Raw genomic sequence first — 12,132 nt, 5'->3', positions numbered from 1 at the left:
ATTGAGCATATTGGTTCGGGTCGATTTCTGGGTTCTCTATTCTATTCCATTGATCTATATGTCTGTTCTTGTGCCAGTACCAGGCAGTTTTGAGAACAATGGCTTTGTAATACAGCTTGATATCTCCTACCAAATTTCTGTATTCTCCCTCCCATATATTAAGCACTAATTGTCACTTCTAGGCAGGGTAATTTTGAGGGCTTATTTTAGCTAGTGTTTCTATATATGTTTTTTTCAGTTGTTCTTAGTGTTTTTTTTGTGTTTTGTTTTTTTGCCTACAGTTTACTTGTCCATAGTTTTTAATGACCTTTAAAACTATGCAGAGCCTTCTTCAAAAAGTATTCTTTTATAACATCCATCTGGTTCTGAGTATATATGTACGTATCTATCTGTATACCTATGTTGGTAGGTAGGTAGGTAGATAGATAGATAAATGAAAGAAAGAAAAAGGAAGGAAGGAAGGAAGGAAGGAAGGAAGGAAGGAAGGAAGGAAGGAAGGAAGGAAGGAAAGAGAGGGAGAGAGAGGAAGAAAGAAAGAGAGGAAGAAAGAAAGGCAATTGCTTGATTTGTCTTCCGATTTCTACTTGTAAATGTTTTCTGTTTAGTTCAGTCATTTTCATGTGTCTTGTATTTCTCTGGTAAGGTTGAATATAGGTTTATGATTGGCAGAGACCTTGTCATCTTCTTGTTGTATCTCTTTGATGTTCGTAGAACACAGTTAAACTTAAAACATGCAAATAATACATTGTATTGGCATATACCTCTTCCAAGGAAATACTTGAACCCCTTTGGGCACTTTTTTTGTTAGATTCTCTAGAAAAGGAGATACGTTAAAGCCACTAGGTGACTCCTAAATTATAGTAAGGTAAATTCTCTTGATACTGATCCTCTGGTTGAATCTTTCTTAATTTTAATTTTAATAAAATAAAATAAATATTTTTATTGATTTCAGAAAGGAAGGGAGAGGGAGAGAGAGATAGAAACATCAATGATGAGAGAGAATCGTTGATCGGCTGCCTTCTCTACATCCCCACTGGGGATTGAGCCTGCAACCCAGGCATGTGCCCTGACCAGGAATTGAACCATGACCTTCTGGTTCTTAGGTCGACACTCAACCACTGAGTCATGCCAGCCGGGCTGGCTGTCATTTTTAATGTTGAACTCCTGATGTCAGACTCTTTAGATCTTTTGTGTTGATCTGATGGGGTATTCAGAGAAAAATCTTCAGTCTTCTACCTGTAGAGTATGTCTGGCTGACAAGTTCTGAGAAGATTTCCAAGCAGAGCTTTCAGCATATCTTCTAATTTCCCTTTTTGCAGAATGGTGTCTCTGGATGCTAGATTATAACTTGGCTTGGACTGGGTCCTGTGTTCACATCTACCGCATGCTGTCCATGCAGTAGATGTGAAGCGCATTTCACACGTGGCACAGCAGAGGGCAGTAGTGGCAAGTTGTTCGTCTTCATCTCACTTTTCTTGCAAGCTCATCCTACTGTCCACACAGCCTTCTCCACACATGCAAGGCTCTTTGAACATTTTATTTAGTTTTCCATTCTGCATTTCAGGCAGTGCTTCTAATTGTTTTCTTTTTAGGAATATACTGAATGAAACTGGAGTTCTTAATTTAAAAGTGTTATAAAAATAATAAGTAAAAATAATCATTAGGTAAAGTGAGTAGTTTGCGGGATATTTAATCCTGGTGGCATTCTAGAGGTGTGATTTGAGATTAAAATAAACTTAAAATGTTTTGGTTATGTTTGTAATTAAAGCTTTGGGATGTGAAATCAGCAAATGAGAGGAAAAGCATTAATGTGAAGCAGTTCTTCCTAAGTTCGGAGGAGCCTCAAGAGGATATAGAAGTGATCGTGAAATGTTGTTCGTGGTCTTCTGACGGTTCTAAGATAATGGTGGCAGCAAAAAATAAAATCTTTGTAAGTACCAATATTTTAAAAAGCCAAATTTAAAGAAAATTAAAACTTCTGTTGATTTTTGCATTTTTACATTGTTTATTGAAATAAATAAAGTATAGCTACATGATTTAGCTCTGTGCTCTAGGGGATGTCGATAGGCCTTGTGAGAAAAGGTCTCCATGGTCATACAGGTTTAGGAATGGCATGTATTGCTTCCCTCTTATAAGTAATTAGTGTATACTAACCTATTTAAGGCTTCAAGAAGTCCTACAGTACAGAAACAATTGGTGTTGTTTAATCCAGTGTTCCTCAGATTAAGAGCATAGAATACTTTCTGTATCACTTCTTGTTGTTGTTGTTTTAAAATTTTGAATATGTTGGTTCAGGTGATTAAAACTTTTTTTTTTAATCCTCACCTGAGGACATGTTTTCATTGATCTTGGAGCTAGAGGGAAGGAGAGAGCGAGAGCGAGAGAGAGAGAGAGAGAGAGAGAGAGAGAGAGAGAGAGAGAGAGAAAGAAACCTTAATCGGCTTCCTCCTGTAAGCACCCAAACTCTAGGGATCAAACTCGCAACCTGGGTACATGCCCTGACCAGGAATCGAACCTGCAACCCTTCGGTGTACAGGACGACGCCCCAACCACCTGGCCAGGGTTTAGGTGATTTTCAAAGTGCTTTCTTACCCCTAAAATTTTGTGATTTTGTGACTGATAAGCAAAAAATACTCATCAATGCCTGAAGACAATTGTGAGATTTCTATGAAGTAAATGAGGAAGATATGCAAAAAAAGTAAAAGACAAGGAAATGCCTTCCTCCTCTTTCAAATCGAATAATAGCTTATATTTGTAATTTCTTTTCATATAAATACCCAAGGGAGAAGCAGATTGCAATTGCCCAATGATAATAATGAGACAAATGAGGTTTAGAACAGCCAAGGAATTTGTTCAAAGTTACATCATGACTTGGAGAGCCAGGTTTTATGGCTCAGCAACATTCCATTCTAACAGTAATTTTAGAAGACATGAATAAGAGATATTACAATTTTATTTTTAGCTTTATTGAGGTATAATTGACAAATAAAATGTAAGATATTTGAAATGTATAATGTGATGATTTGATATATCACTATACACTATGAAAAGATTCCCCCAATCAAAATAATACAACTGTTATCTCACATGTTTACCTTTTTTTGATGAGAACATTTAAGTTTTATTCTCCTCACAAATTTCAGTTATGCAATAGTGTTCTTAACTATAGTCACCATGTTATACATTAGATCCTCAGACCTTATTCATCTTATAACTGAAAGTCTGTATTCTTTTACTAACTTCTCCCTTTTCCCCTCATTTCAGATATTACATTTTAAAGAACACATTGAAATATACCATATAGTTATATAAAAACTCACTGAGGGACTGTTTACGTTATTATTATCGATCTAGTAGCTATGACCCTTGGATCTTGGCTTCTTATAGGTTTATACCCCTTTATCAGGAAACTAAATAAAAATATCTCCTTTTGTCTTAAATTTGTGAAAGACTATAAGAACAGAAAAGGAACCACTAAATTTACAACTTGAAGATTACAAATATTTTTTGTTGTAAAATATATAGATGTAAAATTTGCCACTTTAAGCAGTTTAAAATGTACAATTTAGTGACATTAAACATATTCACAGCAGTGTACAACTGTCACCACTGTTGCTAAAAATATTTTTCATTCCAAACAGAAACCCTAACCCGAACCCGAACCCGAACCCGAACCCGAACCCTAACCCTAACCTATAGTATAACTAGTAAGTAAAAACTCCATATCCCCTTCTCCCTGGAATCTCTAGCGACCTCTAATCTAATCTTTGATTTTGCCTATTCTTATTTAATGTAAGTGGAATCATAAAATATTGAACCTTTTGTGTCTGGTTTATTTCATTTAGCATACTATTTTCAAGGTTCATCCATATTGGAGCATGTATCAGAACTTTTATGGCTACCTAATTTTCCATTATATGGATACACCACATTTTGTTTATCCTTTCATTTGCTGATGGACATTTGGGTTGTTTTCAACTATTGGCTATTATGAGTAATGTTGCGATGAACATTGGAATGCAAGTATCTGTTTGAGCCTCTATTCTCAATTCTTTTGTGTATGTACCTGGAGATGGAAGTGCTGGGTCATAGGGCAATTCTGTACATAGCTTTTTGAGGAACCACCACATTTTTCCATAGCATCTGCACCGTTTATATCCCCATTAGCAATGTACAAGAGTTCCAATTTCTCCATATCCTTGTCAACACTTATTTTCCTTTATTGTATTATAATCACCCTATTACATGAAGTGGTATCCCATTGTAGCTTGAGTTGCATTTCCCTAGTGACTAATGGTGTTGAGTAGAATTTGAACATTTTAGAAGATATGTTACAGTGAGAGAGGAAAATAGTTTTATATTGCATGAAATGCCTTCTTAGTTTAAAAATCCTGACCAGCTCCTTATTTTACCTGCTAAAATAAAGCTACCCACCCTAGCTGGTTTGGCTCAGTGGATAGAACGTCGACCTGTGAACTGAAGGGTCTCAGGTTGAACTCCGGTCAAGGGCACATGCCCAGGTTGTGGGCTCGATCCCCAGAGGCAGCCAATCAATGATTCTCTCTCATCATTGATGTTTCTATCTCTCTCTTCCTCTTCCTCTCTGAAACTAATAAAAACAAATATTAAAAATAAAATAAAATAAAGCTACCCTAAGATCGCCCTTAACTACATGTAGATCCCAATTTCTAACTTTTGGTCTCTCCATTCCCCTCCTCTTATTTCTTTCCAACTCTTTTGTGTTGTTAGTTCACACCTATTGTTAGGTATCTTCTTTTTGCTACTCAATAATCAGGATAGCTGGCTATATCATATTTGCCAAGTTTCCTCTCTCACTCTCAGCCATTAATTTTTAAAAATGACCTGTCCTGGAAGGCATTTTAAGTATGATTCCCTGTCCTTTGTGGTTCGCCCCTGATGTTGTGCTGCTTACCATCTGTGCATGCTGCATTCCCAGGACATTTTCATGGCTCCCGCTGAAGCTTATTTCCCTTTGCAAGACTGCCTTGCCCTTACATTGCTATACTGTATATATATTGGTATCAGTGTTTGTATCATTTGGAAAAATTTTTGAAGAGTATACTCAGCATTTAAAAATATTTCAAAAATTGAAATGAAGTTTGAGTTACTCAAAAGTAGCTCTTCTTTGGTTAAAAAATGGGAAAATGATTGATTGTAATGGAGTAATTTGGTAGCTCTGAAGAGAACTAGAAATGATTGAACTAATTTCATTTTAGCAAGCCTCTGCAATATATTATTTTGATCATCTTCATTTCTGATTATCTATTTTCTCTTTTGAATAAACAAGCATTAGGAAGAACTGCTCTATAAATTTGGCTACTCCATTTTTTTCACAGGGGTTCTGTTTCTCTCTCGGCCAGAGAGATCATCTGTGATAAATTTTCCTTTATAGGAAACATGTTTCAAGATGAGTGATATTTTAAGAGCATATATGTATTGATTTATATATTACTTATGACTGTTAACAATATGTTAATTATCAGTAATTATAGTGTATTTTCAGGATTTAAACTTTATATTTGAAATGGCGGGATATTCTTTTAGAAATAAATTTCCATTCAGTTTGGATATAGCTTGTTTTAAAAAATATTTTACTTTCATAGCTTCTCTCTTTTTTATGTTGACAGCTTCTTGACATTAATACCAGTGGCCTATTGACAGAAATCCATATAGGCCACAATAGCACCATCCGGTACTGTGACTTCTCCCCCCATAACCATTTGGCAGTGGTGGCTTTGTCCCAGTACTGTGTGGAGGTGAGTAATTGAATTTACGCTGTGAAGTCTGGGTCTCCAGAGGTACAAGGATGATGAAGAATGGGCTGCTTAAACCATTAACTGCTGAGGATGTTTGCTTGGGAAATTGTATTTTCTTCATGGCATAATGACTTATAGCTTTAAACTATATGGCCATCTTTATTATTTAGCAGGTTAAAGACTTGACTGTACGACAAATCATATTGGGGATGACAGTATTATTCACCAAGTATTTGTTGGATGGGTAGTATGTGCCATGGTCTGAGGAAACAGTGGAATGACCACTGGTTTTCGAAGCAGAAACAAAGCATCTCTTAAACAATAGGCATAGGCTCTTCTGTAAAAGTAATGATGAGAGCTGAGTCCAGTTCAGATTTCTTAGATCACTGAGAAGGATAAGATGGAAGATATATTTATAATTGGTTAACGTAGGATGTTCATAGCTAAGCACTAATGAATAAAATGACTCTTGTGTTTGTAATTTAGCACTTATCTGATAGGTTTATATTCAGAGTCTGTGCCTCTGGCCCTGGAAGAATCCCACCCAGTGAATTGGTATATTTTTTAAAAAAGCAATGAATTCCCTGATATTTTCCCTCCAAAGACGGTTTTTCCATGCTTTGTTACTACCCATTTTTTAAGTGGTTCTTACTACTAGGTAATTTGAAGTCCTTTCTGATTACAGCCCAAGAAAATGAGGATGGGCCTTTATCTGGAAAATTATTTGGTTCACAGGTTCTCTTCAAAGGAAGCTTGACTACTGCAAGCACTTCTTCAGTGTTCTGTGCTTATTTCAGCAATTTTTAGTGAGTTTGCCAATCTTGCCCCTTACTCTGAAGGGGTGTGTGTGTGTGTCTGTGTGTATGTGTGTAAGTGAGAGAGAGAGAGAGAGTTGCTGAGCTATAGGCGTTCAGTATGGAGAGACAGATGAAATGAGAGTGAATGGATGAGTTCTGTAAGCTCCTCGTAATTCTAAGTTCAGCAGTGCGACTTAGAATTTCCCTGCCAAGAACCGTTCCATTGGGAGCAGAGGCAGTGAGTGTGAACAAACTCCAGTCCTATTTGAAACAGTGGGAAGTAGGGTGCTGTGGGCAGTGTTCTCTTTGGTAGAGGCCTTGGATTGAAATTTTCAGATCTGCTAGGAATCTTGCACCTTACCTGGAGATCCTCAAGGTAGGTGTGGTTGGAAATTTCCCCTTTCTGGATTTTTTTTTTTTTTTAATCCTCACCTGAGAATGTGTGTGTTTTTGTTTTGTTTTTTAAATCATTATTATTATTGATTTTGGACAGTGTGAAAGGGAGAGAAAGAAACATCAATGTGAGAGAGAAATATCGGTCTGTTGCCTCTCTTATGTGCCCTGAGTAGAGATCGAACCTGCAACCTTTTTGGTGTAGGGGACAATGCACCAACCAACCAGTCACCTGGCTAGGGCCTGCTCTGGGTTTTGTCAGGATTTTTAGGAGGTGTGGAGATGCAACCCATCTTTCTGCTTTTCCTGTCACTTCTAAAATCTTTGTCCTATTCTTAGAAAGCTCCTGGGAACATTATCTTTTCTTCTTGAAATACAGGGATGAGGTTTGGGAGGCTCCGGGTAACAAAGAAATGATGGGGGAAGAACTAAAAAGGAAGAGAGGGAAGGATTTCAAGGGAGATTTTTCAGTAGTATAACCACTTTCATCTTTGTGTCCCACCTTGGACTCTAGAGATAAGGCAGAGAAAATTTCATGTACTTAATTTGTAGCCATAGAACTCACTGATTGAAAACCACTGGGCATGTGATGAAGCACTTGTTTGTCCATGCTATTCTGAAATCATAAAGTAGGTCTGTAATTCAGAGTGTAATGAGAGGAACTCGGGCACATATGGTACTTCATTAGACTGGAATATATTTGAGTCATTTACAGCAGTATTGAGGACAGAATACAGCCGGGCTGGTGGTAGACACTGACAATTTGTAACAAGCATGAATAACAGGAGAAATGTGTACATGTACAATTAGTACCTTCATTTGTTATAGGATTTTGCAATCAGTTGAAATGAGGATTAGATGACAGTGGAAAATAGTCTGAATATAGAAGCTTCTTGTGTTCATCTATTTTTTAATTGATTTTTAAAAAACACATAAAACGTTTGCATGATTCTAAACCAAAGCTTTATAATAAGTTATACTCAGAGAAGTCTTGCTTTCATCATTATCCCTTCCCCTCCACTCTTTTCCACCCCTGTCCATAGATAACCATTTTGGTTTTTGTTTAACATTCCAATGTTTCTTTTTGCATATATAAGCAAGTATTTATACGTACTGTTTATCTCCACATTTGTATCCATTTATATATTTACTGTTTCTTATTTTTTTGTATTGCATAGTGTGTATATACATATGTGTGTATATTCTTCTACAGAAATATATATACTCTGCTTTGTTTTTGTAAACAGCATTGCCCAGAAACTAGTCATTATCAGGATGCTTTTCTCATTACTGTTTTTGGCCTCATAGTATTCCATTCAATGGGTAATATATGTAATTTATTCAGTTGGTCCTGTTGGTCATTTGGGTTGTTTCCAGTTTTTTGCGATAAAAAATAATAAAATGCTCTGACCAGGTGGCTCAGTTGGTTGGAGTGTTGTCCCATGCACCAAAAGGTTATGGGTTTGATTCTAGTTAGGGCATACACCTAGGTTGTGGGTCCTATCCCTAGTTGGGGTGTGTACAGAGGCAATAATAAATGTTTTTCTCTTTCTCTCTGTCCCCCTTCCTCTCAAATTAATAAACATATCCTAGGGTGAAGATAAAAATAAATAAATAAATAAATATATAAAATAATGAAATCAATGAATAGTCTGCACAAGTCATTTAGTATCTATAATAATAAAAGCGTAATATGCTAATTAGACTGGACAGCCGAACAACCTTCCGGACGTCCTTCTGGACGAAACCAGGGCTGCGAGGGCTGAGCCCCTTGCAGACCCCCCCCTTCCCCCCCGAGTGCACAAATTTTTGTGCACCGGGCCTCTAGTCTATAATAATAAAAGCGTAATATGCTAATTAGACTGGACAGCCGAACAACCTTCTGGACGTCCTTCTGGACGAAACCAGGGCTGCAAGAGCTGAGCCCCTTGCACGGATTTCGTGCATTGGGCCTCTAGTACATATATAAAATGCTTATGATTGTGACTTCCTGTATGCTGTGTTTATTCTGTAGTTGTGGAATGTGGACTCCTGTTTAAAAGTGGCTGATTGCAGAGGACATTTAAGTTGGGTTCATTGTGTGATGTTTTCTCCTGATGGATCTTCGTTTTTGACATCTTCTGATGACCAAACAATCAGGGTGAGAAATACTGACATTTTTGTTTTAGACATTTATTGATGGTAAGCTAAACCTCCTACAAATTAAGAAATTGATGGGCAGTATCGGGGGAAGTGAAATAGGAAACCAGTACATTTAGATTTATCCTTGAAAAGTGCTATTATGTGGACATAACAGTTTCATTCATTTAGGACATGTTCATTGAATATTACTATGGGCCAGGTGCTGAAGGAGTCCAGTGATTAAACTGTATTTTGGTTAATTTAAATATGTTACATTTGATTCCTCAGAGTAGTATTGACTATTTCCTCTACCTTGAATTCCCACATCTAGTTTCTTGCCAAATCCAATGGATCCTACCTTTCCATTTTCTATCATTTATTTCTACTTTTCCATTTCAAGTTTAAATACTCATTACCTGTTGCCTCTCTTGTATTAGATTCTGGCTTGGTTTTCTACTTGCTGCTTCTAAGATATTTTCCTTATGTGCATATAGCCATGTTATTTTTGCTAAAACAACAACCAGATAGTGGCTCCTTTGCATACCAAAGTAAATGTGTACTAAATCTCCTATCAAATTTTTCTACAGTATGGCCTCATTCTGCTGCAGTCCGTCTTCTAGTTTATTTCTGTAGGTGACCTACACTAAACTGCTCACATTTCCCCAAGCATCTTATAGTTCCTTGCCTCTTTACTTTTGCTTATGTGGTTTCTTGTGTTTGGAATACCCGACTTCTCCGTACCTCTCTTTATTAAAATCCTAACGGTCCTACAAGCCACAAGACTCCTCTGAAGCCTTTCCTAGTGTTTCATCTGGGGGACTGTAACTCTAAGTCATTTTCTTATGGTACTTACCAAATCCTGCCTTGGACTTCGGTATACATTTGATTTACTCCTCATCTCTAATACTCTGTTGCTCCTCTGACTTGTGCACATATTTTAAATGATAAATTTGTTGAAGCCAGGGACTCTGGTTTGTCTCTGTAGCATCTAGTACAGTGCTTTATACAAATTGTAACTAAAATTCATGTAGTATATACTGTATGCCTGATGTCATGCAAAGTGCTGTACATGTGTTTGCTAATCCTCACAACAGTCTTTTGTGCAGCTGAGGAAACAGACACAGAAAGGTTAAGTCAGTGCTACACAAAGTGCCAGTCTCAATAAGCTTGAGCCAGAAGGATAATCCATGCACTGCTTCTTTCATCAAGGAGTCTTGTTTAAAAAAATCACTAAGTACACTGTTAACAGTGTGTAGTGTAATAGAGTGGATTTACATTCTGGTACAAGCCCCTTATCTTGGTATCAAACAGTTTGAGAACCAGCAGAAGGTTCTTATCTTTGAATAGCACTGGGTTTACATAATCTGTCCAAAGTTACAGGTAGAACTAGAATTTACACTAAGGCATTTGGGCTCTAGCACCCATTACTTCAATGCTAACTGCTGCTTACTATAGCATGTAATTAATAAATGTTTATTGTTGAATTATAATCAAATGATTGAATATATTTTAGCATGATAGGCATTTGGAGTGTGAAGCTTGTTTTGTATTTTGCTAAGGCTTGTCTTTATTAAGATTTTGAGAATACAGTAATCTTATTTTGTTTTTTAAAATCTCTTAATCAGCTCTGGGAGACAAAGAAAGTTTGTGAGAACTCTGCTATAGTGTTAAAGCAAGAAATAGATGTTGTATTTCAAGAAAATGAAGTGATGGTTCTGGCAATTGACAATATAAGACGTCTGCAAGTAAGTATTTTTTAGAAAACAATTAGAAATTAAAAAAAAAATAAGTCTTTATTGTTGAAAGTATTACATATGTCCCCCTTTTCACCCTCATTGACCCCCTCTAGCCCTCCCCTGAGTCCCCCACCCCAGGACCTCACCACCCCATTGTCTGTGGCCATAGGCTATGCATATATGCATACAAGGTTCTTGGGTGAACTCACAATTCACAATTTTTCTTGTTTGCTTTTGGGCTTGGGCTCAGGCACAGTTGTCTAGTATCCAACAGATGCTCAGGTATCAGTTGACTAAGTATATAGGTCTTGAGCTGAGGCTCAGATAGTATTTGGAAATATCTCATTCCTCTTCTGTTGGTATCAGTGGTACATGCCTTGATTTGCATGGAGCCTAGGATATCATGAGGACAAACTTGAACTTGTCCACAGCAATGATTTAGACATGTCTGTTGGAGTATGCAAGGGGGATGGGCATACCAATGGGAGTGTTATTACAGGGAAATGATAACAGGGTCTTTGGAAGAACAAAATCACATCAAGTGAGGAAGGAGTCTGACCCACTGGAACTGAGCTGGAAGGAGCGGGGCTTCACATACTGAAATACACCTGTTTATTCACTCATTTACTCACACATTTGTTCAAAAATATTTCTTGAATGCTTCTTATGTTTCTGAAAAGGAAAAGTTTTTAAAAAAAATATATTTTTATTGATTTCAGATCAGAAGGGAGAGGGGGGGAGAGAGAGAGAGAGAGAGAGAGAGAGAGAGAGAGAGAGAGAGAGAGAGAGAGAGGAGAGAGAAACATCATTGATGAGAGAGAACCATTGATCAGTTGCCTCCTGCATGCCCCACACTGGGGATTGAGCCCACAACCCGAGCATGTGCCCTGACCTGGGAATCAAACTGTGACCTCCTGGTTCATAGGTTGACGCTCAACCACTGAGCCATGTCGACCGGGTAGGAAAAAGTTTTTAAGGCAAAATTGAAAAGGCTCTATCATTTAGGGATCCAAACAGATGTACCTTAGATCTTGCCCCTCAACGAGTGGGACACATAAGAGGAAGGCATCTCTTGACTGGCTGATGAGGAAAGGAGCCCTAGAGTCAGGTACATTGGCAGAGGATTGATAGGAGTTTTGAGTGGTGGTAATTTAGAGCAGATGTCTTCAGGATCATTGGGCTTAAGATAGGTAGCAAGAAACGTAAGAGAATGCAATGAGATGGTGAAACAGAGCTAGAAGAAAGAGAGAAACAATAGAGAAGAGGAGAAAGAAATAGCAAGGGCTTTAGACAGAGACCGGCCAAGAG

The 12,132-nt window shown here is 37.4% G+C and overlaps 1 protein-coding gene across 2 annotated transcripts in view; it reads left to right on the top strand.

Moving 5' to 3' along the window:
* The window catches only part of APAF1 (apoptotic peptidase activating factor 1), a 75,493-nt gene that overhangs the window by 39,296 nt on the left and 24,065 nt on the right, over positions 1 to 12,132 (top strand). For both annotated transcript variants that reach the window (XM_005882353.2, XM_014530044.1), the window contains exons 17-20: positions 1,769 to 1,930; positions 5,649 to 5,777; positions 8,982 to 9,107; positions 10,714 to 10,833. In XM_005882353.2, the coding sequence (XP_005882415.1) occupies positions 1,769 to 1,930; positions 5,649 to 5,777; positions 8,982 to 9,107; positions 10,714 to 10,833 (537 nt within the window). The remainder of the gene's footprint in view (positions 1 to 1,768; positions 1,931 to 5,648; positions 5,778 to 8,981; positions 9,108 to 10,713; positions 10,834 to 12,132) is intronic.

This window comes from Myotis brandtii, unplaced genomic scaffold (assembly GCF_000412655.1).
Source record: "Myotis brandtii unplaced genomic scaffold, ASM41265v1 scaffold708, whole genome shotgun sequence".
NCBI classification, from domain to species: Eukaryota; Metazoa; Chordata; class Mammalia; order Chiroptera; family Vespertilionidae; genus Myotis; species Myotis brandtii.
This window is presented reverse-complemented; position numbering and strand designations above follow the sequence as displayed.